At 38.2% G+C, this 27,458-nt stretch overlaps 1 protein-coding gene and 1 pseudogene across 1 annotated transcript in view; one reads left to right on the top strand and one right to left on the bottom strand.

Moving 5' to 3' along the window:
• The window catches only part of CD109 (CD109 molecule), a 202,442-nt gene that overhangs the window by 65,628 nt on the left and 109,356 nt on the right, over nt 1-27,458 (bottom strand). Inside the window, exons 8-17 of the mRNA XM_077162244.1 lie at nt 19,259-19,355; nt 18,851-18,992; nt 18,126-18,235; nt 15,724-15,948; nt 14,814-14,915; nt 14,665-14,727; nt 13,872-14,048; nt 11,795-11,947; nt 3,423-3,497; nt 2,947-3,007 (exon numbers count right to left, since the gene is read on the bottom strand). Of these exons, the coding sequence (XP_077018359.1) occupies nt 2,947-3,007; nt 3,423-3,497; nt 11,795-11,947; nt 13,872-14,048; nt 14,665-14,727; nt 14,814-14,915; nt 15,724-15,948; nt 18,126-18,235; nt 18,851-18,992; nt 19,259-19,355 (1,205 nt within the window). The remainder of the gene's footprint in view (nt 1-2,946; nt 3,008-3,422; nt 3,498-11,794; nt 11,948-13,871; nt 14,049-14,664; nt 14,728-14,813; nt 14,916-15,723; nt 15,949-18,125; nt 18,236-18,850; nt 18,993-19,258; nt 19,356-27,458) is intronic.
• On the top strand, nt 9,479-11,591 carry LOC143682336 (GDNF-inducible zinc finger protein 1 pseudogene; annotated as a pseudogene).

Raw genomic sequence — 27,458 nt, 5'->3', positions numbered from 1 at the left:
AAGCACTTCATGCGCTTATAACAATCATGTGAGACAGGTATTATTATTAGCAGGATTCTGCAGGGAAAAACTTGAGGTTTAGAGATGCTGATTAACTTGCCCAGGGTCATAAAAGCAGAATTTAAAGCCAGGAGTATCGATTCTTAACCATTTTGCCATTTCATCTCTGAGAGGCAAGAGAAAAATTAAGGATGTGTTCTGGGTTTCTGATTTGGATATGTGGGTAAAACAGATAATGGCTTCATTAACAGAGATACGGAACAGCAAGGTTGTGGAGGGAGAGAAGACCATGAACTTGGTTTGTGATATATCCAATTTGACATATATACAGAGCATTAAGATGGAGGAACAGAAGAGTAAGAATTGAAAGTTGAATTGTTCCAGAGCTAGGTTTAATATGGAAGATATGGCAGATGGACAAGAAACTTAGAAGAAATTCTACCAAATTGAGTAACCGACCATGTGGTTCAGGCCAGGTATGACAGGGAAGTGAGCCAGAAGGAACCAATAAAACAGATGAATCCCTGGAGAAGTCAGAAAATATCAATCAAACCAAAGAAGACATTTAATAAATGTATGGGAGTGAAGAAGTACATAAAATAGAAGCATAGGCGTTTGAAATGTTAGAAGTGGCATAGTATTCCAGCGATAATATGGCCTTGGGTGCCATAATAGTAACCATAGGATAGTGATGGTTCAACTACATGGACATTCAAATGCCTCAGGATGACAACAGAAGTAAGACCCAGAATCTTTTGCAAGAGGCATCAATGAATAGAGAGGGAAAGCAAGTGAAGTAAATGTTGATAGAAGGAGCCATAATTGAAAATTTTTAGCTTCAAATGATAAGGGGCTTTTGACTGAAGGTTGTTGAACAATGGTTTGGAAGCAGTTAAGAAAATACTGTACCTTACATATCTACTGCTTCTGCACCAGAAAAGTGACATAAAAATGAATGTTGACAATTTCAGGGGGGTTCTAGGGACACATGTGCTCCTGAGAGGAACAGATTTTTTCTGTTAACTATAACAGAGGTAAAAAAAAAATTCTTAGAAAAAGTAAAGGATATAATATCTATTATATATTAATAATAGTTTATGTTATTATATATAAACTATATAATAGGTAGAAAAACATTCTTGGAAAAAGTAAAGGATATAATAACTATTGATGCAATGGAATGAGATTAAAGTAGGCATGAGACAGGATCTGATAAGTAAAGATGAATAAAGATGTGTAAAAACTGAGACTGACAAAAGGATTAAACAATTGAAATGCTTGGGGGTGGGCCACGGTGGCTCAGTGGCAGAGTTCTTGCCTGCCATGCCGGAAACTCAGACTCGATTCCCAGTGCCTGCCCAAGCAAAAATAAATAAATGCTTAGAAGGTTGTCTAGGATAAAGAACTAGATGAAGAAAACAAAGGACCATATGTCTTTAATATAGAGAGATAATAATGAATTCATAAAATATTCAAGGTTATAAGATTATCTTTTAGAATATTTATTGTTAACACTGTGAACTTTGTCTAAAAAAAGAATCAAGAAGCCCTTTAAGCCATGTTAAAAAAAAAAGAAAAAGCTAAAGACTACTCTTGTACTCAGTAAATAAATGAATTGAGTAAATTCCCAACATCTCTAAAGACAGAGAAAAAAAGGAAAGAAAGAATCTTAAATCTTTGTAAAAAGAAAAGTAAAACTCAGGCTGAAATGACTGATGGCAAAACACAGAAATCAAAGGGAATTGCTCCTTCTACTTCTCTGTACAGCTAAATAGAGGAGACAGCAATCATCACCTCTTGTCACTCCATGTTACCAGAAGAAGAAGGCGTTTAAGTAAAGAACTCAGATGAGAAAAGCTATAATAAAATTGTTAAGGTATCACAGAAACAGCAGGACAGAAATTTCCATCAAGCCAAATACAGTTTATAGCATAAGAGCTAGGTCAGAAGAGAATCAGGCATCAACAGGCCAGAAGCCATAAAACCAAACTGGACATAAAAACTGGGGAAAGAGTAAGGGATGGAGGTCAAAATTCAAATACCCAAAACCAAACATCTTCAGAAGCTAAAATAGTAGAATGAAGAAGGGAAACAGGAATCTTCTGGTAAATGGAAGATTTCCAAACCGGAACAAATTCTAGCTTCAGGACAGAGGCTCAAATGTTCCATGGCAGTAAGAACAAGCCCCCAAAGTCAGAAAGCCCAGGGCTGAGCATGGAGCATCTTAGAACACCTGTCAAAAATAGGAAATTCAGGAAAAGAAACTCGGACAGTTATGGAAAATTTTCAGTATGGTATCAGTATAATTTCACCTGAAAGAAAAGTAAATGAGTTCTAGAATTAATAGCCTCATCTCTACATTTCTTTTAGTCAGAATATTTTATGACTGCTTCCTAAAATCACGTCTTGCTATTACAGGGTAACCAATTCTATTCAGCAGCTCAGGGACCCTAGTGTGTGCAAGCGTCACCCTGCCCAGGAAGAACTTAAATTTCTCTGGATTGACAAGATTTGTATATGTGTACATTAATAAATACACACACAAACGCCAGCATACTTTATATCATCTGGGCCATTTTCTAGATAAACATCAAAAAGCTAGCAAAAAATATATGTTCCTTTTATTTACCTGCAAAATAACAGCAGAGTGCAATACAAGTTGAAAGCATGGGAGCTTTCGACATGTTCAAAAAACACAACCACCTCAAAAAATTACAGCGAGCAAATGGAAAGCATTCATTTCAAAGATTTAGACAGGAGGCCAGTTGAACATTCCAGTTTCATGGCCCAGATGTACTACTAAGCATATTAAACTCTAAACATTTCAGGACAAGTGAACTGAAAATCTAAATATCCTTCAATCAGAAAATATCCATTGAGTAATGTTAAATATCTGAGATGAAAGACTTAAATACATTTATAATCCAATTGCCAGGGTCTACTTACAAACACCATCAATATAATCCTTTACAAGGTTTGCATCTGTCAATACCCAGAGGCCACATTCCTAGAAAGAATATTTTTAATTTTATTTTAAAATAAAATTTAAATGTTCTCTAAATTGTCTAGCAGTTTCCCACATTCCTGACTCACTCTTACTCATTTTTCCATACACATACATTCAATCTCTCTCTCTCACACACACACACATACATACATACAGAGCCACTTCAGAAAGCATAAGAAAGGAAAGAAAACATTTGTTTATAAAATTCCATTAATTTCTCTAATGGTGTAATTTTCTATTTCTCTCAAAACTGAGAGAATGACTCTCTTTCCATTTCAAATTATACTAATAAAACATTCTGAACTTCAGCGATACATTTAATAAAGGTAAACATTTCATAATGATTATTACAAAAATTTTTGCAATAGTAAAAGACAATAGCATCTTTTCAAATTACACAGAAAAGTAAACATACCTGAAATACTGCAAAAGAATTCATGAACATGCCTAAATAATATCCTGTGTTATAAAGCTCCAATTCATGGACCACCTAGAAATAAGGTAAAATATTCATAATGAATGGATTTGTATCAATCTGGTTCTACTAGCCACATTTTTATATGTAACTTAGATAAAATATAGCACATATGCTTATCAAATTTGAAAATGACATAAATTTAAGAATAATAAATATATGAAACCCCTTACTCACAATTTAATCGGTCAAATTATATTTCTTATTTAAGTTTATCATTACTCTGTTAGCAATCCAGAGTTCCAAAGAAGTGTAGGCTTGTGTTTTGCCCAGGAGGAACTTAAATGTCTCTGGGTCAATGAAACTAACATGTAGAAGTCAACATTAAAAATGACCCACATTTTTGGCACAGGTTAAATTTGATAGAGATTAATGTTAAGTACTGCAAAATGTCAAAAAAAACTAAAAAAAAAAAAAAAGGAAAAAGAAAACATGAACTAAACTAAAACTAAACTAAAAAAAAAGGAAAAAGAAAACATGAACAGGCAATTCACAAAAGAAGAAATGCAAATACTAATAAGTAGAAAAAATATTCAACCTCAGTGGTAATCAAAGCAACGCAAACTACATCAAAGAGATACAGTTTTCTCAACAATGATATATCTGCACATATCACATTAGCAATGCTATTTCTTTAAAAACATTAGTCATTGCTAGCAAAAGTGAGTAAAATGGGTATTTTCATACAATCCTTATGACAGTTTGAAACTATCTGTACTCCAGAAAAGTATGTCCTTATAGTTAATCCATTCTTGTAGGCATGGACTCATTGTAAATAGGATCTTTTCATGAGGAGGATCTTAAGATGTGAACCACCTCATTCATGTGTGTCTTAATCCTCTTACTGGAGTTCTTTATAAGAGAATTAAATTCAGACAGAGAGAGAAAATTATGGACGCAAAAAGCTGAAAGCAAAGAAACCTAGAAGAAAAGGGACCAGTAGACACTGCCATGTGATCTGCCATGTAGCAGAAGAGTCCAGGATCACTGGCAGCCAGTCATCAGGAAGAAGGTATCACCTTGTTGATGCCTTGATTTGAACATTTTCAGGGCCTCAGAACTGTAAGCTTTTAAGCTAATAAATTCCCATTACCAAATGCCAACCCAATTTTATGGTATCTGCTTTCAGCAGCTTAGCAAACTAGAACACTACTGCAAAAGTATAATGTAGTTATCACCTTTCTAGAAAATAATTTGGTATTAAAAATACAGAGCCTTAAAATGATTGTAACCTTTAACTCAGTAATTCAATTCCTAAAATAAGAAAATATGGATAGGTAAGGGAAGAGGAAACAACTGAAATGTCATAATTTAGGAGAATCATTCATGAATTACAGCACACCCATATGCTGTAGATTATGCAAACCTATGTTTGCTCACCTGTAAAATGTGTATAACATGTATAGCTAACTCAGAAAATTATAGAGATTAAATGAGATGAAACATAGAAAGTGCTTATCAACAGACATTTCTCCAAGAAGATAAATAAATTAGCCAATAAGCATGAGAAGATGTTCAACATCAGAATCCATCAGGAAAACGCAAATCAAAGTCACATGAGATGTACTTCACAGACACCCAAATAGCTACAAACAAAAAGACAGGTAATAATAAAGTGTTGGGAAAAATGTGGAGAGATTGGAGCCCTTATACATTGCTGGTGGGAATGTAAAATGGTGCATTTTGGAAAACAATTTAGCAGTTCCTCAAAAGGCTAAACATAAATATAGTTATTATATGACCCAATAATTGATACACACTCAAGAGAACTAAAAATATATGTCCACACAAAAACTTGTACACAAATGTTCAAAACAGCATTATTAAGAATAGTCAAAAAGGGGAAACGATTCAAATGCTCATCAGCTGATGCTGAAATGGAATATTATTCAGCCATAAAAAAGAATAAATTACTAATATGTGCAACAAAATAGATGAACCTTGAAAATATTAAGTGAAGAAAGTCAGTCACTAAGGACCACTGACTGTATGATCCATTTATGTGAAATGCCCAGAATAGGGAAACCTATAGAGATAAAAATAGACTGGTGATATCCAGGAGCTGGGGAGAAATGGGAAATGAGATGGTGATAGCTAAAGGGTGCAAGGTTTCTTTTGAAAATGGGTGAACATTTATTGTAGTGATAGATACACAAGTTTGTGAATATATTAAAACCACTTAATTGTACACTTTGAAGAGGTAAACTGCATGTTATGTGAATTGTCTCAATAAAGCTGTCAAAAAAGTGTACTTAGCATAGTACTATAAATGCTCTACCCTTCTTAGACAATGTTATATTTTTATTTTTAATGATGTTTACAAAATCATTAAAATAGAGGAAATGCCTGTGATGGGTTGAATAAAAAGTGTGTGTGTTGCCATATATAGATTTCAACTATATAAAGGAAAAAAGTATGGAAAACTACCATTAGCTTTTCTGATTTAGGGCTTGATAATCAGAAAAGAAAAATTTAAAAATAAACTATTCAAACAGAAGTAACGATGCCTGAAAAGGATCTCAGATTTTTGAGAAAATGGAAATCAGGATTAAAAGGTTCCTTGGAGATAAAAGTATCCAAATACTTCAAGCAACATTTTGTCAACAATGACCAAGGAAAGAAATATTCTCTGTGGGTTGACAGACCTACAAAATATAACACAATCTTTGCTAACATTGACAGTCAATGTGCACAGAACAAAGTTTTATATAAATAGTTTAGGTAAAACTGCCCAGAATAGAACACATCTACAGCCTAATGTTTAATTTTTAGCATTTTTTAAAAATTTGCTAAACTGAACACATTCAGAAAAATGGGAATCAAGATGGAGAAGTCTAGATGGGTGGCTGAAGGACTGGAGATGCTTAAAATAGAGAAAAGAGAGAAGCGCCGCTGGGTGGACGAGCAGCCAGAAGCAAACCACACAGTTCTAGAGAACAGTCCTAGGATATGGGTTTCCACACAGCAAAAGGAAGGACACTCGAACACTCAAAGCTATCTATCAACTGAATGAAATACATCATAAAATGGGGGACTCTAACTCTGAAAATGTTCAATCACAGACTAGAAGCCCTAAAACAAGAAGGAATTTCTTTGTCCTTCCAGCTCACCAAAGATCCTGGCACACAAAGAACCTCAGTAAATATGTGAATGTTAGAAAGAAGCAGGTACTGGATCATCACCTGTTAACAGGGAGAATTCATCTTTGGGTACAGGGTTGAACCATCTAATAGGAAGGTTCCTTCCAAATCTATGATTGTGTAAAATCTTGAATGGTTATCAATTTTATATTTGGAGACAAATATCTCTACGGAAATATTCATATTGTGATACAGAATAAAAGGGAAAGAAGCAATCTGATTCCCACAAAAAAATTTAAAGCTCTGAGGGAGGACAAAATATTGTGATGAAAAAAATAAAAGTAAATAGCATCCATTAACTATATCTGGCTACTACTAAGTATTTGTTTACTGAAAGATATTTTAATACATTAAGGTATTACAGCCTTTTTTAAGTTAACTATTTTGATACTTCTCCCTTATTTACATTAGCATGAACAAGATAAGTTAAAATGAAGTCAGGATTAAATACCATGTAAGATTTTAAGTCAAGTTGAAAACACATTTTACTATACAATTAAGCACCTACAACCTCTGTTACAGCTATGCTAGCAACAACTACTGCTACATCCATGTTAAAAAAAAAAAAAAGAAGCTAGAATAGGCACAAATTTCATAATATTTTCAATAAGCTGGCAAATATAGTTAGCCCAACTATAGACAATGCAGCCAGAGCTGGACAAAACAGAGAGAAAAGATTTTAGTTCCATGACTCAAACGCTCATAAAACACAAATACATACAAGATCTACTTCTGTTCTTACTCAAGCACAAATGGAAGGAAATATTCAGGAAGAAGTATCTATTTCATAAAGAAATCCTCCTTTCCTTACTGAATCAATAAAAAGGCACTGCCAAAGCTGTCAAACACAGGCTAATGAGGGGAAGGCTAGTGTCTGAAAATTGTTCCTGGAAGATGAAGCACACCTAAATTATTCCAAGGAGTTCAAGAGTCTCTTGGCAGCACATATAAATTTAATAAGAAAGCTCCTGACTCCCTCTAGAACTAACTGGAGAAACAACAAAAGCAAGCGGGATATATAGAATGAGAAAATCCTGGGAGAATTAAGACTATGTTGGAAGGAAGTGGGTGGCTTCAGCCTGGGGCAAAAAGCATTATAGGCAGCAATCAGATGACAAGTTGGAGGGAAAGGTTTATCAGTTCTGCTTTTGCTTCTCTCTAGTGGGTAGCCTTGGGACAATCATTCCTTACAATTTCGCTGCCAAAATCAGCAGCCACAGCAGCCCAGAATGCCTGTGCAGCTGTCTCAAGGTAACACCAGGTCAGCACCTATGCCCTTCTGATGTGAGAAAGTAAGGAAAACACGTGGACAGATGCATGGCCCTCAAGCACTTTCTCTTCCTCCTCTATTCCTCTAAACCCCCAGGACTGGCGGATCATATCTATCCGCAACTATCTCTTCCTCATGCTGCTTTCCTTAAGAGTTTGGAAGTGAAACGCTGAACAAGGGCAACAGATAGGGAGGATCAAGAGTATTTCTCTGATTCCTGAGGCTCAATGCCTCTACTCTCTTTAAACTCACAGGTCTGACAGAATAGAGCCTGGTGTCCAGCTTTCCCCAAGAGATATCATCAAAGCAGCTGCCAAATCAAGTAGATGTAAAAATATATATATATAACTACTATAAAGAAAGACATCATATAGTTTAGAAGTATCAAATTAGATAATATATATATACCATGTGAAGCAGAATTATTCAGCTTAAGAATTTAAAACAAGCATAATAAATATACACAAGGAGATAAGGGAAAAAGCCATTAAAAACAAGAACAAAAAATAAGAACCAAAGAAAATAACAGATATTAAAATATAATAGTTGGCATAAAGAATCCAATCTAAGGGATCAAAGCAGAATAGAATCAGCTGACAGATGACCAGTGATTCAGAAAAGCCACTTAAGGAGTGCTCTCAGAGATATATACAGAAAAGAAAAAGATAGAAAACATAAGGACGAAAAAGTAAGAGAGATGGAGAATGGAAGTAGAAGTGCTATTGTCTGAATATTAGGAACTATATTAGAAAGGAAGGAGAAACTGTACTAAAAATCATCAGAAAGCATAATACTTAATGGTAACATTTTTGACTGAGAACAAAACAAGTGTTCACAATCACGGCTACTGTTTAATAAAATTCTGAGGGTCCCGGCAAGTGCTATAAAGAGAAAAGAATCAAGGTATAAGGACTGAAATGGAAGAGAAGAGATACTATCATCTACAGGTTACGTGAATACAGATAGAAATCAATCAACTACTAGAACTAATAGAATTCAACAAGGTTGCTCACTATATCAATCTAAAAAAAACTAGTATTTCTCTACACAAGCAATTACTAGAAAATATAAGTTTAAAAAAGACAAATCTCATATAAAGAACTCCTTCGACATAACAAAAAGACAAACAACCCGATTTAAAAATGGGCAAAAAGCTGCAGCAGGAGCTGCCGTTCCCTGGCAGCGTCCAGGGAGCCGCGCAGTGAGCGCAGGGACAGGACGACGCCCGGAGTCCCACCTCCCAGCTCCTCGGCAGCAGCGCCCCCGCATCTAGAAAGTGCTGAGCCAGACAGGTGGTACCACCCCAGAGGCCGTCCAGTAGGCGTAGGCCCTTCCTGTAGAAGCGGGGTCTATCTGGAGGAAAGGTGCCTGCCTGGAGGAGCCGGGCCTCCTTTGAAGCCTTCCTGGAGGAGCGGGTCGGATCCGGCGGGTCAAATCCACGCGGTAGCAGTGAACGCCGGCACCTGAGAAGCAGGAGACAAGTTTCCGGGGCTGCCAAAGTCAACTCGAGGCGTGGGACTTAGCCGTGGCAGGAGTGAACCAACTTCTTAGTTTTGTTCGCTATGTATTTTTTGGGAAGGGTCGGAATGGGAGGTGAGAGGAGCGCGCGGAGGGCGGCGCAGGTTACTCCTGGAGGGCGTGATCTGCGGCCCGCGTGTACCGGGGCCGGCGTGTCCCGGGGTGGTAAGGCTTTAAGCCTGAGAAACTGGGAAATTGCAGTCACATTAAAAAGAGATTTCAGAAGGACCTCTGGAGGCGGGTCTCTGGGAGAAGGCCCCTGGCCTTGCTCTGACACAAGGACTGAAACCGGGTAGAGCAGGAAAAGCCCTGGCCAGAGGGAACTGCTGTTAGTGCAGAAGCATACCAGCCAATTACAATGAAGGACAGAACTGTCACCCAGACTGGAAGTATTCTTGTCACCACGACCAATGCATTCTCTCCCTGTACTGGAGCAAGATAGGAAACCAGACTCAGAAACCACTTATTTATTTACCCTGAGAGATTACTTTCAGGCTGCAGCTGTGAGCAAAGGTTTGGGGAAATCAGAAGGCCAGTGTTGTTTCTAGAAAGATGGAAAACAGTGCAATTTTTGCTGGAATCCAAATCCTCACCATTGAACCTTTTGAATGAAATGCATCAGCTCTGCCTTCTTGGTCACCTGTGTGATGTGTCTGTCAGCATGAAATATCAGAGTGTCCGGGAAGAATTTATGGCCCATAAAGCTGTGCTGGCAGCCACCAGCAAATTCTTCAAGGAAATATTCCTTAATGAGAAAACTGTGGACGGTACCCAGAGTAACTTCTACTTAAATGAAGTGCAAGTTGTTGACTTTGCTTCAGTTCTTGAGTTTGTCTACACAGCAAAGGTACAGAAGATCACTCAAGTGCAATAAATGTTAAAAACGGCCAAAGACTAAAATGTTTGGACTTATCAGAGACTTTGTTTTCCATTAAAGAAAGAGATGTTAGAATTGGTCCTTCTAGAGCTGCTGAATTTCTCAGTCTCAGGCAGCAGAAGCAAGCAGTGGCTCCCAGGCCATCGCTGTCCCTACTGTAGGACCAGAACAGCCATGGACAGGTCCCATCCCAATGGCCTTTGGAGGCCTTCGGATTACCCAATAGAGAGCATCAGCAATGGCATGCTGTCAGCTATGCTACCAAGAAAAGACTCAACAGGAAAACGGATATAGTTAAGCCTCTTTACCCTAAAATCAGGCAAGCCAGTGGAAGGCTGGCTCGAAGAAAGGTGTTTGTGGAAATCCCCAAAAAGAAATACTCAAGCCGACTCCGAGAGGAACAGAAGAGTGCCAAGGATGACGTGGAGCAACAGAAGCATCCCCAAGACCAAAGCCCAGATAATGAGGGAACAGAGGTGGAGCCAGTTATGAAAAATGTGACTCCTAAAAATGAGGAGGGTAATGCCAGTGTTGAGTTAGACGAAACACTGCAAAAGGCAAGGGAGGAGAAGGAGGAGGATGAGGGGTGGATAAGAAGAACTTTCAGTGCCCAACCTACAAGAATGTAATTTCTGTATGAGAAAAGCTTCCTGAGGCACATCCAGCACTGGCCACAGTATCACCACCAAGGTGACAACTGTGACTAGACCTTCGCCAACTGCTGCAACCTCAAAGGCCCCCAGCACCACGTACACAGCAGTGACCGCCACTTCCCATGTGAGCTGTTCAGGAAGAAGTTCAAGAGGAAGAAGGATGTAAAGCAGTATGTGCTACAGGTGCACGAGGCAGGCAGGCAGCAGCAAGGGCCTGAGCTCCAAGATGGCGCTGCAGCTGCACAAGCCCATGCATACTGGGGACAAGCCCTATGGCTGTACCAGGTGGGAGACCGGGTTCCCCAGCCCTCCACCCTCAAGACCCACATGAGAATTCATACAGGGAAAAAACCTTTTGTCTCTGATGAATGTAGTGCAAGATTCACTCAGAATCACATGCTGATTTCTCATAAAAGGTCTCACACAGTGAAAGACCATTTATGTATGAAACATGTGGCAAGGATTTTGCGTCTAAAGAATATTTAAAACATCACAATAGAAACTATATCGGATCCAAACCCTTTAAAATAAGAAGTGTGTTTCAGGACTTTTACCCAGCAAAATTCACCTTACCAGCATATTAAACTCCATACAAGGGAGTGTCCCTACTGTTGTGACGAAGCAGTTCACCCTATTCAGTGCATAGGGTGAATAGGCTTACTGAATTTGTAAGCCTCTTTCAAAATAACCACTGAAAATCAGATCTTTTTTTATTTGGAAACTTTACTGATTATTGACTTATACTTGAAGAGGGATTCATGAAATTTCCTTTAGATATTTATAGCAATGTGATAAAGTTACTTTTTTCTCTCTTAAGATGCATCTTTATAATTAAATGAAAAAGCTAAACTCACATTTTCCATTGTAATATCGTTTGAGGCATTCATCAGATTCACACTTTTGTCAATAACTACAATGCCAACTCTCGATTCAGGCTGTGTCACAGAGATCCTAAGGGAGACCTTCTCTGAGGGCTCAGCATTAGCTTTACTCCAATATAGCTTTATCTAAGAAAGGGAAAAATCGGGATTTTATTTATTTTACTTTTTCAAAGCATTATTTACATATCTTAGGCAGATCATTTAATGACAGAGTCTAGCAGAGTCCATATTTGTCTTGACTTAGGAATAGTTCTAAAATCAAACATAAACCTTCTCTAAAGAAAGATATTAAAAAAAAAAAACTTTACTCCCAAAGTATCTGCAAGTCACGGAACTTCTCACAGTGGCATAAATCTGAAGTATCCTTCCTTTCTCTATTTCTTTGTCTTTAAAAAGACAAAGAAATATTTATTTCTTCTTCCCTTTATCCATTCCTCACCCCCACCCCCATCCCCAGCCAATGCTAAGCAGAAGACGGCCGTGTCTGGCAGACCCAGGGAAGGCCAATGTCCAAGAGGAGGAAGGGGAAAGGAAAGAACTGCAGATGCCTACATGCTGGTGACCTGAACTTAGAAGTGAGTACAAGTGAGACTTCAGAACTACCTGAGCTGACAGTCTTTCCGAGGAAGGGGAAATCATGCTGAACACTGATCGAGCCCCAGGCTCTGTGTCTCTCGTGGCCTGAACTGCCTCTATCTTTATATTCATTGCAGCATGATCTTACTGGTACTTCTTAAAGAGCATCAATCATCTTGTCCATCTAAACCCTACATGGGGCTGGGCAAGGCCTGGGGAGAGGTGTGGGGGGGTGATGTGCATATTCAAGACTATCTCAGACCTTGAACTTCTCACTCTACATTCGGTACCTCCGAGACTCTGTGGTTTCACAGCTAGCATTTCTCTGTGGATGACTTCTAAACCTACATCTTTTGTCCCTTCTCTATGTCATTCATTTAGTCCACAACCATTGTAGAACATCCACAAAGATTCACTAATTCTCTCTTGTTTAAATATATTCTATTTCCAGATATTAGTTTCTTTGTGAGTACATGTGATCATTGTTATCATATAAAAATTAGAGAAAGATATATCTTTGCAAATATAACCAAACTAATTTCCTATCTCCTATAGCTAAGAAATTTCTTGGAAGTATACTGTTTGCATACCATGCTGCTTCAAAACCAATGATCTTTTACACTGTATCTGTAATTAGTTTTAGAACTTGCTCTCACTTTCAGAGGTGTGTGCCTCCAAGTTTAAGCCTGACTCCTACTTTAAAATTCACCTTTGTCAGGCAATTAATTGAATCATTGGAAGTCAAAACTTGTGCTCGACACAAACAAAATATAGTGTATCTTTAAAGAAAATTTATTTTCATAACACAAAAGATAAAATTTGTATTATATTTTGACAAGTAGAATTAACAGTTGTCAACCATGCATGATGACTACTACTAATTCTCAAAATTTTAATATATTAAGGAAAAAGAAATCTGAAGTCAAAAGCAATCAGGCTTCTTTTCAGAGTTGGGACCCCTGGGGGTCTCCTATACAAGTCAGGCATGTTAGACTAAAAAATTACTGGTACATCTGGAGACCAGATCTTCACATACAAGGTAAGCAAGCTTGGTGAAAATATGTCCTTGGTTAATTTCCAAGCTCATAGAATAGATGCAATCGCAGATGGCCTCCCTCCCCACACCCCTGAAATTTCATTTCATTTTCACCCCAAATTAGTACCATGTAAATTCTATATTGCCACTGGAGCTCCATATCAAAGCAATATTGACTCAACCATTTGAGAAATCCTCAAATGGCTTCATGGATTTGGGTTCAAGTCTTAAAATCAATTAAGACCCACAGTACCAAATAAATCCATATATGAAAAATAACATATGGAATAAATATGTAGTGACTAGACAGAGAGGTTGAACCACAATTCTAAAAATGAATAATATAAATTTCTACCCAATCTGATTTAATGATACTTTTCTAAATGTCACAAAGTCACTAACGTGAAGTCTTCTAAACATCATTACCTTAAATCTTACCTCATTGTTAAAAACAAGCTGGACTGGAATTTTTAGAACATCATTGATAATTTCCCCATCATCTTCAACATAATACACAATTATACAGGCTTTTGGGGCCCATGAATTTTCCGGTGTTAAAGAAAAGGTTGCTGAATTTTGTTTGCCTACAGCCACCAACTGTCCTTTGGATACTACCTGAAAAAAATAGTAGATAGTTTAATTTTATGCTAAAGCCAGTAAGAACCTCAGCTGCAGCTATATTCATCATTAACTTAAGCCACACAAAAATCTTTGACTTAAGCCAGTTTCAAAAGTCTTTTTAATACAAGAAAACTTCCTGACAAACACAAATTATAAAAACTGGGAAACAGAAAAGGATAAGATTAAGTTCATATTAATTGGGGCAACAGTAGCTTCACAGCCAGCAATTTGTTTTTGATTGGCAGGCATACCAGGCACCAGGGGAAGAGATGGATTAGCAAAATAACAAGGCTATATACAGCAACTTTTCATTTTCTTTTTTGTTTCTCTTATATTTTATAATTTTTCTACAATGAATGTATGTTGCTTATCTAGTAAAAAATTTAAATTTTTAAGCAATGTAAGATATAATTATCCATTTAAAATTGGAAACACAAATACAGGTGAAGAAAGAAAAGAGAAAAAACATTTTGTTGCAATATAAAAATGACAGACTAAAAAGGAGTGACACTGAATTTTAAAAGTTAGTAAATTTAGTCTTGACATAATGTAAATACCATTTGAGATGATTCTATACTAGATCATAAATTTAGATTCTGTAAGAGATTACCATATAGCTTAACTCCTTCAACTGCTTGTTGCCAGTAACCACCAACTCAAAAGGTGATCCCACCTAGGAAAATCATCTTAATTAATATACACATATAAATGACAAGAGTCCAATTAGATTGTAATTATCAAATGAGTTGTAAACATTACCTTTATATTTTCATTTTTTGTCTTTAGCTTGATGTATGTCTTACTAGGAGACACAAACATACCATGAACTGCCATGTTACTTACACTGTCAAGAAAATAGGCCTTTAATAGAAGAAAAGGGAAGTATTAATTTGCATCTTTAAAATGCACCTTGAGAAAAGATGCTAGCTACTGCACAATTGTTGAAAACCAAATTTAGTTTTTTTCATTCAGAAAAAACACATTCACCAGACAAGGGATCTTCATCAAATTATACCTTATACTAGCCATAAAGAAACTGAAAATTTTAAAACACAAGAGGGTCTTTACCACCATAACCTAAACAAAAAATGCATAGGCCTAACTTATTTCAGAAACACTGTGAGAAGAAAGAATGAAGGAGGACTCCTTTCCCTCACTTCATAACACACAGCTCATTTACAAATAAGATATCACACCACCCCATGATCCACCGACAGAGTGAAAACAGAAGTCACACCTCTGAAGCACCCTGCTCTGGCAGGACCCTGACCTGTGCAGGACCGAATAACCAAAAGGAAGGCAGCCAGAATGGCTGGAAATTCTCAGATAAGACACTCTTGCAAAGAGAACTCAGCAAAGGTATGTAAGTGTAAGAAAATGTATCCCTCTTTCAGTTCAGCTCCCACCAGTATAAAACTTCAAATGATTGAAAATCAACCTAGGTAGGTGGTTGGGGAGCGTCTCCATTACTTCTTCACATTGCTGTACTTTATTGTGCTCTTCAAAATGTACTTACAAGGAACTGTCTAACCCTCAGCCACCATCATTAAATTAAAGAGAAAAATGTTCATTTCCTTTACACTCTGACCTCCATGAGGTTGAATGCCTACCACGGATTACTACTGTAATGTTGTTGGGCAGTAATATAATGATGAGAAACAGATGGTACCTTCAGTTGGAGCTCAGTGGAATCATTCAGGATTGGGAATTCAATGTTAAAGATTCCATTCTGCGGGACAGTATAATTTATGATCTGGATATGTTCCATTTCCTGATTTTGACTGTTTCCTGTTCTCCAGTAGTTGGTATAGTTTTTCTGTATCACTGTTACAACTACATTATTTCTTCTTTCTTCAAGAGTCAGTTGATTGCCATCAGAGCGGCCTATCTTTACCTAGTTGTCAAAACACAGCATTCGAAAAAGTTAACAAGAAAAGCACAGAATTTAAGTTTAACTGAATTCAGTTTCTATCTGTACATTCCCATGAAACTGAACTCTCAGAAATTGTTAGTAACACTCTGTCTTCCAGATTCAACAGTCTCTTTGGCATTCTCTTGGCCTCCAGGAGGCACCTACACAACCAACTACTCCCTTCTTGATATTCTGGCTTCCCTTGCTTTCTATGGCTCCAGAACAACCTCCTTCACTTTCTACCCTCTTTCTGCATCTTCTCAGTGTCCTCTCTGGTTCCTCTTCCTTCTCCCTAATGTGGACATTTGGCAAGGCCAGATTATCAGTCTTCTGTTCTTCTTCTTCCTCAAAGGGCTCAGCACTCCTGTGTCTTGCTATCTCTGTGACTGCATCCCAAATCCAAAATTCCCACCCTCAACTTGCTCTGGAACTCAGGAGCAACACCTGCAGTTCTCTGCAGGAATTTCTGCTTAGCACTTGTAAAACCAAATGCCTCATTTCTGCCTTTCCTATTTTTGTTAACCCCACTATTCTGCCAGACTTAACATCTCCATTTTTCCCTCCCTCGTCCCACCTTCCAAATCTAACGACCAAGTCACAGACTTCTGTCTCTACTCCCACAGCCTCCACCTCAAGGTTGCTGAACGCCTCACACCTGGACTGCTGCCACTCGCCTTCACACAGCCCTGATCAATCTTCCTCCAACACTGCATTTATCATACCCCTCCCTGGTTCATAAGTTCATTTAAGATCCTCAACACCTCCCTTAGTTTCACCTCCTGTTTTATCTCTGATCACTCACAGATACACTTCAGTTCAGTGTATCTGGTTCAGTCACAGCCCCTGAGTATACCCTGAACCTGAATTTGCCAACCATAGATAACTCTTGCCTTTTGTCTCAACTCATCTTGCTCCCCACCTTCCATCGTCACACATTTAAAATGCTACTGAATTTTTAACAGATAGCTTAAATCTTTCTCTTCCATAAAGCATCCCTTAAAAAGCCCCATCCTTACCCCAAAGCCAACCCTCCCCCTCTGAACACCCATTCTTTCACTCTACTCATTTGGAAATTCCCATTTGCAGCCTTGTGGGTTTTTTACTTAACTTTTCAAACTGTCTGAATTATAAAATCATTGAAATCAGGAACTATCTAAAATTTTTCTTGCTCCATTCAACAAAAAGTGACCTACCTTTCTTTAAATCAGAGGTCAGCAAATTATGGCAGGCAAGCAGCCAAATCTAACCCTTTTGCAAATAAAGTTCTATTGGAATACAGTCACTCTCATTTGTTTACGTAGTGTTGGTGTCTGCTTTTGTACTACAGTAGCAGACTTGAGTAGTTGCAGCAGAGAACATGCGGTCGCAAAGCTAAAAGTATTTACTATCTAATCCTTTATGGAAAGTTTGTCCACCCTTTAAATCTTCACAGAAATTTATTTGTGACATTAATCTTATTCTACCTTGAATAATAGTTATGTGTATATTTTCCTGTCACCATCACAAAAACTGTAAAATCTTAATGGTAAGGACTGGATCCTTCTTGGTTCTGTAGCCTCACCCAACACCATGCCTTTCGCATCATCAAAACTCACTCAATAAAAAGGTAGCAATCCAACATCCTCTTCAAAAAATGGATAGATTTGTCAGTAATTTTTTTAATGCTACAGCATTAAAATTTAAATGTTTTGCTAGAGATAAAATTATTCATCTTTGAGTAATCTGCTAGAGCTAAACTTATTCATAATAAAAATCAAACTGGGCATGTTCCTCCCTTGGGCATGCCCACGCTAACCTTTCTAACATGTACTCTCTTAATAAACGTTAAAAAGAAATCAAATTGAAATTTTTTAATTGACAAACATCTAATTCTTTCAACTAATTAATAAAAACTTCAGTGTAGTACTCCAAATCTAACTTAAATTGCTTATTGAGTAAATTTTCAGGAAAATATTTTTGTTGCTGTTGGAGATTACATTTTCAGAAAATTAGACAAGGTCATCTGAAAATAGTTCTACATGCTTTCCATATCTAAAGGGGGTGAGTAATCTTACTCTTTGGCTTAAACTTTTAGAAAAAAACTTTGAAATACTACTTCCCATTCTATTTCATTAAGCTAGACTTACAGCAATATACCAGCAATAAATATACCAACTTACAGTGGCTGTGAAGTTGAGAGATGGTTTCAAGACAGTAGCATAATCAAAAAATTCAATGATGTAATCATGTTGCTTGAAAAATACATTGGAACTTGCATTTCTTGATATACCTGTTTTGGAAATTGTACCATTTAGCAACCAAAAGTAATACTTCACCAACAGCTTTTATCCACCAAATCTCGCCATCTGAGCTACTGTCCAAAAAGATTAACATGTTGGGGCACATAAACCTTATTCCCGTATACATTTTGGCAATTCCTTTATATTCTTTTAAATACTGATCCCTCTATTGATCCCTCCTAAGCACCATTACTGCCATACTCCCCTCAGTGACATATGCACCAGAAGATTAAAGCCACTGACAGAACAGTCTTTTGCTCTTTATATAGGGGAAAGAAAAATCAGAAGGGTCAAGTGATAAAAGAAAAGATGTTTGGCCAGCTGAAAATGTTGGCCTTTTCATGTAGTTTTCAGGCAAAAGAAAGATTAGAAATGGTAAAAAAAAATGTCAAATAGCTATCATATGTGGTTGAAGTACAGCCTTTTTATAGATGATGTCTCCCCTCATTATGGAAACATACTGCAAGGTAAGCTAATTAATAGTCATGACAATTTCAGCATTTAAGAACATCATTACATTCCCTAATAAAGATGCTGGTTGTAATAAGGTGACAGAGCAGCCCCATGCGGAGTGAAGCTTTACCCTCACTTCAAAGACTACAAACCTGTAAGTGATTCTGTCACTGTGGCTACAATTTCGACTGGCCCAGGGGAAGACAGATGGATGTGTTCAGAAAGGTCAGCTGAAAAATCCATTACTTTTTTCATCTCTTCATCATTAAAGGAGAAGTGTGCAGATCCATTTATCTGTTTTGTTAAAAAGTTCAATTTTATTTTTCATTTTAGCAATTCAAATTTTCCAGATAAATAAAACTCTAAGTCACAACAATACGTGGCTTCTGGTTCCATTTTAATCATTATAAATGGGTAAATCCCCACTTGTTCATACTGGAAAATTCTTGATTTTCTTATATTTGTCAATTTTTTGCTCATTCAGTACCAAAATCTTATTTCTAGAAAAAATATACTTGTAGTTTTCCCCATGATAAAATATAAAAATCTGCATAAGTTACCTTAAAAGTTTTTGTAATATTTTTCTTCACTCCCCAAAAGGATAAAGGTAAAAATGTAAGTGTTACATCTCCTTTCACTGGCTTCCCATATGTATACCTGAAAAAATAATAAACAGGGTTTTTTACATTTTAAACTTGATACTGTCAAAATAACAGTGAAAATTACTTATAGCAGCATACACTGTCAATTCAACAAGAACAACAAAAAGAATTATATTAAAAACACACTTCTACTAAAAATTTTAATAAACACAGCTAAAAATAAATGCCCTTAATAAAGAGTGATCTCTGAAATTAATTCTTCAAAATGGGAAGACTTTTAACTACAATACCATTCACAGCACACACTTTATCCAGCCTCTGGCCATCTGTGAGACCACAGAGAAAATCTGATCATATTTAGGAGTAACAGCTTCCTGTCCAAGGCTTTTTAAAAGCTTGTGAAAATCTTTTTACTCCTAGAAATATGGACTGGCCCATGACCAGTAGGCCCAAGAGGTTTCACAGCTTCTAAAGGATTTTAAATGTTAGCTGAAATTCCAGGCTCGACGGCCTACTGCAGCCTATTCCTACATTAGATGGGTGATTTAGCACCTGGATGTGCTCATGCTGTCAAAAACTGGTTTAATATATTAAAGTGCTCACATAGGAAGATTTTAAATGGGTAATTTCTTTTAATCCATAGTACTAAAATTATATTCTTGAGCCAAACTCATTCTCTGCTGCTTTGCATTCTATATATTAATTTTATCCCCTACTGATGGGAAAGTCTCTTCAGGTGGGGTAGAGGTAATCTTTATTAAACCAATTTACTGCCAGAAAGTCTTTTTAAAATACATTTCCTGAGTTCTTTCGATCTCTACTGTGAAATGCTGAGCCAAACATGGAAGTCAATTTTGCCTTGCACACTATAAATCGTAACAGTAAATCCTATTTCCTGAATCCATTAATTGAAGACAGAAACAACCCCTCATTTGTATCAACTCAATTCAAAAGCAGTGGTAAAATATAGCACATTGCAAATTAAGAAAAGAAAAACAAATACACTTCAAATCTCCAGCCTTCCAAAAGAAACTTTTAAGGGAAACCCTGGTTAGCAATGTTTCAGCATCAAACTCACTCACTCCTAAGAGTCCTCGAAACCTAACATTGCTTGCATCTCGTTAAAGATTAAGTAAAAACATAACTAAAATACCAAAATTTAGTATTTTAAAACAGAATTATATCACATGACAGTACAGGGAGTTTTAAAATCCAGACATAATTTCAAATATTCTCAGACACAAATACTTTTGTGATTCAAATGTGAAGCAGATTTAGCTTTCCAAGCACCAAGCTGATTATAATAATTGTGAAACATGAATGCTAAAGGCTATTGTCCTAAAGAGAGTCTGGAAGCATTTGGGATTACTCAAAACAATAACAGCTTGACAACATTTTTAAAAGCAAACCAAAGATATCTTGGGATAGTATCATTAACAAAACACGGAATAATTTTTTTCCAAAAACAGCCATAGCACAAAAACTTTATAAAGGAAGGCGGCTAAGCAAGAGAAGACCCGCGGCGGAGTTGAGGAAGGAGCGTGGCTTAAGACCGTTCTGGGGAACGTCTCGGTCTGTCAACACCCGACAAGGCACTAGTTGCCGAATCCTCGCGCCCCAAGTCTCAGGCATTGGAGAGACCGAGGTGAACACAACAAAGCTCCTACTCTCACAAGGCTCAAAATCTGAGGCCATCTTAGGCCGGATCCAAGATGGCGTCTTAGTAAGGTACATGCGTCTTAGTTCCTCCGACTCCAAATCAACTAATAGGTGAACAGAAACAGTACAGAACAGCTCCCGGGGCTACAGCAGGGAATGGACACACAGCGTAACCCAGTCTGGGCTGGTTAGTCTGACTGCGAAACTCGGCTGCGGTGAGTGAGATCCCTGAGTGGCGGGCGATTTCCCGAGCAGCCGCAGCTGCGGCAGTCCGAGCTAATCCCTCCCTCCTTCCCAGGCTGGCTGAGAGACGCGGAGAGACAAGCTTCCCAGCCAAGGCGGCCGGCGCCACACTTTTGCGGGCGGCTTCGAGTCTCGGCTTCGAGTCCGCGACTATTAGTCTCGGATCAGAGGGCTATCCAAAGTCTGGGCTGGCAAGTCTGACTGCGAGACTTGGCTGCGGCGAGACCCCCGAGCGGCCGCAGCTGCGGCGGTCCGAGCTAATCTCTCCCTCCTTCCCGGGCTGGCTGAGAGACTCGGAGAGACAAGCTTCCCAGCCAAGGCGGCCGGCGCCACACTTTTGCGGGCGGCTTCGAGTCTCGGCTTCGAGTCCGCAGCTACGAGTCTCGGATCAGAGGGCTATCCAAAGTCTGGGCTGGCAAGCCTGACTGCGACTCTTGGCTGCGGCGAGACCCCCGAGCAGCGCGCGATATGCCGAGCAGCCGCAGCTGCGGCGGTCCGAGCTAATCCCTCCCTCCTTCCCGGGCCAGCTGAGAGTATCGGAGAAGCAAGTTTCCCAAGCCGAGGCAGGCGGCGCCCTTCTTTTGCGGGCGGCTTCGAGTCTCGGCTTCGAGTCCGCAGCTACGAATCTCAGATCAGAGGGCTATCCAAAGTCTGGGCTGGCTAGACTGACTGCGAGACTCGGCTGCGGTGAGACCCCCGAGCGGCGCGCGATTTCCCGATCAGCGGCAGCTGCGGTAGTCCGAGCTACTCCCTCCCTCCTTTCCGGGCCTGCTGAGAGTATTGGAGAAGCAAGTTTCCGAAGCCGAGGCAGGCGGCACCCCTCTTTTGCGGGCGGCTTCGAGTCTCTGCTTCGAGTCCGCGGATACGAGTCTCGGATAGGAGGGCTATCCAAGCCACGGTAGCCCCCCCCCACAGGAGGCTTCCTGGTCCGGTGGGGAATCCCCCAGGCCCGCTGCAGCCCGCAACCAGCCACAGGGTCCCCTCAAGCCGCGGCAGCTAACGCCACCACCACGCGCGGCCCCTGAACCAACGGAGAGAATTGGATCTGAAATCCCCAGGCCACGGAGATCGGTGACTGGGGGAGACCCATTCCAAACACTTGAGACAAACGTGTGCCACGTGCACCACGTACTGGGCAAGATAAGAAAAACAGATCCCAGAGATTTCACAGAAAAATCTTACAACCTTGCTGGGTCCAACACCCAGAGAAATCTGAATAAATGCCCAGACGCCAGCAGCAGAAGATAACTGTCCATGCTCAAAAGATTGAGAACATGGTTCAGTCAAAGGAACAAACCAATAGCTCAAATGAGACACAAGAGCTGAGACAACTAATGCTGAATATATGAACAGAAATGGAAAACCTCTTCAAAAATGAAATCGATAAATTGAGGGAGGACATGAAGAGGACATGGGCTGAACATAAAGAAGAAATAAAAAAACTGAAAAAACAAATCGCAGAACTTATGGAAGTGAAGGATAAAGTAGCAAACATAGAAAAAATAATGGATAGCTACAATGATAGATTTAAAGAGACAGAAGATAGAATTAGTGATTTGGAGGATGGAACGTCTGAATTCCAAAAACAAACAGAAACTATAGGGAAAAGAATGGAAAAATTTGAACAGGGTATCAGGGAACTCAAGGACAATATGAACCGCACAAATATACGTGTTGTGGGTGTCCCAGAAGGAGAAGAGAAGGGAAAAGGAGGAGAAAAACTAATGGAAGAAATTATCACTGAAAATTTCCCAACTCTTATGAAAGACCTAAAATTACAGATCCAAGAAGTGCAGCGCACCCCAAAGAGATTAGACCCAAATAGGCGTTCTCCAAGACACTTACTAGTTAGAATGTCAGAGGTCAAAGAGAAAGAGAGGATCTTGAAAGCAGCAAGAGAAAAACAATCCATTACATACAAGGGAAACCCAATAAGACTATGTGTAGATTTCTCAGCAGAAACCATGGAAGCTAGAAGACAGTGGGATGATATATTTAAATTACTAAAAGAGAAAAACTGCCAACCAAGACTCCTATATCCAGCAAAATTATCCTTCAAAAATGAGGGAGAAATTAAAACATTCTCAGACAAAAAGTCACTGAAAGAATTTGTGACCAAGAGACCAGCTCTGCAAGAAATACTAAAGGGAGCACTAGAGTCAGATACAAAAATACAGAAGAGAGAGATATGGAAAAGAGTGTAGACAGAAGGAAAATCAGATATGATATATATAATACAAAAGGCAAAATGTTAGAGGAAAATATTATCCAAACAGTAATAACACTAAATGTCAATGGACTGAATTCCCCAATCAAAAGACATAGATTGGCAGAATGGATTAAAAAACAGGATCCTTCTATATGCTGTCTACAGGAAACACATCTTAGACCCAAAGATAAACATAGGTTGAAAGTGAAAGGTTGGGAAAAGATATTTCATGCAAATAAAAACCAGAAAAGAGCAGGAGTGGCTATACTAATATCCAACAAATTAGACTTCAAATGTAAAACAGTTAAAAGAGACAAAGAAGAACACTATATACTAATAAAAGGAACAATTAAACAAGAAGACATAACAATCATAAATATTTACGCACCGAACCAGAATGCCCCAAAATACCTGAGGAATACACTGCAAACACTGAAAAGGGAAATAGACTCATATACCATAATAGTTGGAGACTTCAACTCACCACTCTCATCAATGGACAGAACATCTAGACAGAGGATCAACAAAGAAATAGAGAATCTGAATATTACTATAAATGAACTAGACTTAATAGACATTTATAGGACATTACATCCCACAACAGCAGGATACACCTTTTTCTCAAGTGCTCATGGATCATTCTCAAAGATAGACCATATGCTGGGTCACAAAGCAAGTCTTAACAAATTTAAAAAGATTGAAATCTTACACAACACTTTCTCGGACCATAAAGGAATGATGTTGGAAATCAATAATAGGCAGAGTGCCAGAAAATTCACAAATACGTGGAGGCTCAACAACACACTCCTAAACAACGAGTGGGTCAAAGAAGAAATTGCTAGAGAAATTAGCAAATACCTCGAGGTGAATGAAAATGAAAACACAACATATCAAAACTTATGGGACGCAGCAAAGGCAGTGCTAAGAGGGAAATTTATTGCTCTAAATGCCTATATCAGAAAAGAAGAAAAGGCAAAAATTCAGGAATTAACTATCCATTTGGAAGAACTGGAGAAAGAACAGCAAGCTAACCCCAAAGCAAGCAAAAGGAAAGAAATAACAAAGATTAGAGCACAAATAAATGAAATTGAAAACATGAAAACAATAGAGAAAATCAATAAGGCCAGAAGTTGGTTCTATGAGAAAATCAATAAGATTGATGGGCCCTTAGCAAGATTGACAAAAAGAAGAAGAGAGAGGATGCAAATAAATAAGATCAGAAATGGAAGAGGAGACATAACTACTGACCTCACAGAAATAAAGGAGGTAATAACAGGATACTATGAACAACTTTACACTAATAAATACAACAATTTAGATGAAATGGACGGGTTCCTGGAAAGACATGAACAACCAACTTTGACTCAAGAAGACATAGATGACCTCAACAAACCAATCACAAGTAAAGAAATTGAATCAGTCATTCAAAAGCTTCCTAAAAAGAAAAGTCCAGGGCCAGACGGCTTCACATGTGAATTCTATCAAACATTCCAGAAAGAATTAGTACCACCTCTCCTCAAACTCTTCAAAAAAATCGAAGTGGAGGGAAAACTACCTAATTCATTCTATGACGCCAACATTACCCTCATACCAAAACCAGGCAAAGATATTACAAGAAAAGAAAACTACAGGCCGATCTCTCTAATGAATATAGATGCAAAAATCCTCAATAAAATTCTAGCAAATCGTATCCAACAACACATTAAAAGAATTATTCATCATGACCAAGTAGGATTCATCCCAGGTATGCAAGGATGGTTCAACATAAGAAAATCAATTAATGTAATACACCATATCAACAAATCAAAGCAGAAAAATCACATGATCATCTCAATTGATGCAGAGAAGGCATTTGACAAGATTCAACATCCTTTCCTGTTGAAAACACTTCAAAGGATAGGAATACAAGGGAACTTCCTTAAAATGATAGAGGGAATATATGAAAAACCCACAGCTAATATCATCCTTAATGGGGAAAAATTGAAAACGTTCCCCCTAAGATCAGGAACAAGACAAGGATGTCCACTATCACCACTATTATTCAACATTGTGTTGGAGGTTCTAGCCAGAGCAATTAGACAAGAAAAAGAAATACAAGGCATCAAAATTGGAAAGGAAGAAGTAAAACTATCACTGTTTGCAGACGATATGATACTATATGTCGAAAACCCGGAAAAATCCACAACAAAACTACTAGAGCTAATAAATGAGTACAGCAAAGTAGCAGGTTACAAGATCAACATTCAAAAATCTGTAGCATTTCTATACACTAGCAATGAACAAGCGGAGGGGGAAATCAAGAAACGAATCCCATTTACAATTGCAACTAAAAGAATAAAATACCTAGGAATAAATTTAACTAAAGAGACAAAAAACCTATATAAAGAAAACTACAAAAAACTGCTAAAAGAAATCACAGAAGACCTAAACAGATGGAAGGGCATACCGTGTTCATGGATTGGAAGACTAAATATAGTTAAGATGTCAATCCTACCTAAATTGATTTACAGATTCAATGCAATACCAATCAAAATCCCAACAACGTATTTTTCAGAAATAGAAAAACCAATAAGCAAATTTATCTGGAAGGGCAGGGTGCCCCGAATTGCTAAAAACATCTTGAGGAAAAAAAAAAGAAGCTGGAGGTCTTGCACTGCCTGACTTTAAGGCATATTATGAAGCCACAGTGGTCAAAACAGCATGGTATTGGCATAAAGATAGATATATCGACCAATGGAATCGAATAGAGTGCTCAGATATAGACCCTCTCATCTATGGACATTTGATCTTTGATAAGGCAGTCAAGCCAACTCACCTGGGACAGAGCAGTCTCTTCAATAAATGGTGCCTAGAGAACTGGATATCCATATGCAAAAGAATGAAAGAAGACCCATCTCTCACACCCTACACAAAAGTTAACTCAAAATGGATCAAAGATCTAAACATTACGTCTAAGACCATAGAACAGTTAGAGGAAAATGTAGGGAGATATCTTATGAATCTTACAATTGGAGGCGGTTTTATGGACCTTACACCTAAAGCAAGAGCACTGAAGAAGGAAATAAATAAATGGGAACTCCTCAAAATTAAACACTTCTGTGCATCAAAGCACTTCATCAAGAAAGTAGAAAGACAGCCTACACAATGGGAATCAATATTTGGAAACGACATATCAGATAAAGGTCTAGTATCCAGAATTTATAATGAGATTATTCAACTCAACAACAAAAAGATAGCCAACCCAATTACAAAATGGGAAAAAGACTTGAATAGACACCTCTCAGAGGAGGAAATACAAATGGCCAAAAGACACATGAAGAGATGCTCAATGTCCCTGGCCATTAGAGAAATGCAAATCAAAACCACAATGAGATATCATCTCACACCCACCAGAATGGCCATTATCAACAAAACAGAAAATGACAAGTGCTGGGGAGGATGCGGTGAAAGAGGCACACTTATCCACTGTTGGTGGGAATGTCAAATGGTGCAACCACTGTGGAAAGCAGTTTGGCGGTTCCTCAAAAAGCTGAATATAGAATTGCCATACGACCCAGCAATACCATTGCTGGGAATCTACTCAAAGGAATTAAAGGCAAAAACTCAAACAGACATTTGCACACCAATGTTTATAGCAGCGTTATTTACAATTGCAAAGAGATGGAAACAGCCAAAATGTCCATCAACAGACGAGTGGCTAAACAAACTGTGGTATATACATACGATGGAATATTATGCAGCTTTAAGGCAGGATAAACTTATGAAGCATGTAATAACATGGATGGACCTAGAGAACATTATGCTGAGTGAGTCTAGCCAAAAACTAAAAGACAAATACTGTATGGTCCCAATGATGTGAATCGACACTCGAGAATAAACTTGGAATATGTCATTGGTAACAGAGTTCAGCAGGAGTTAGAAACAGGGTAAGATAATGGGTAATTGGAGATGATGGAATACAGACTGTGCAATAGGACTAGATACAAAAACTCAAAAATGGACAGCACAATAATACCTAATTGTAAAGTAATCATGTTAAAATACTGA

Source organism: Tamandua tetradactyla, chromosome 5 (genome assembly GCF_023851605.1).
Source record: "Tamandua tetradactyla isolate mTamTet1 chromosome 5, mTamTet1.pri, whole genome shotgun sequence".
Lineage (NCBI taxonomy): Eukaryota > Metazoa > Chordata > Mammalia > Pilosa > Myrmecophagidae > Tamandua > Tamandua tetradactyla.
The sequence above is the reverse complement of the archived record's forward strand: the minus strand, read 5'-3'. Positions and strand labels throughout refer to the sequence as shown.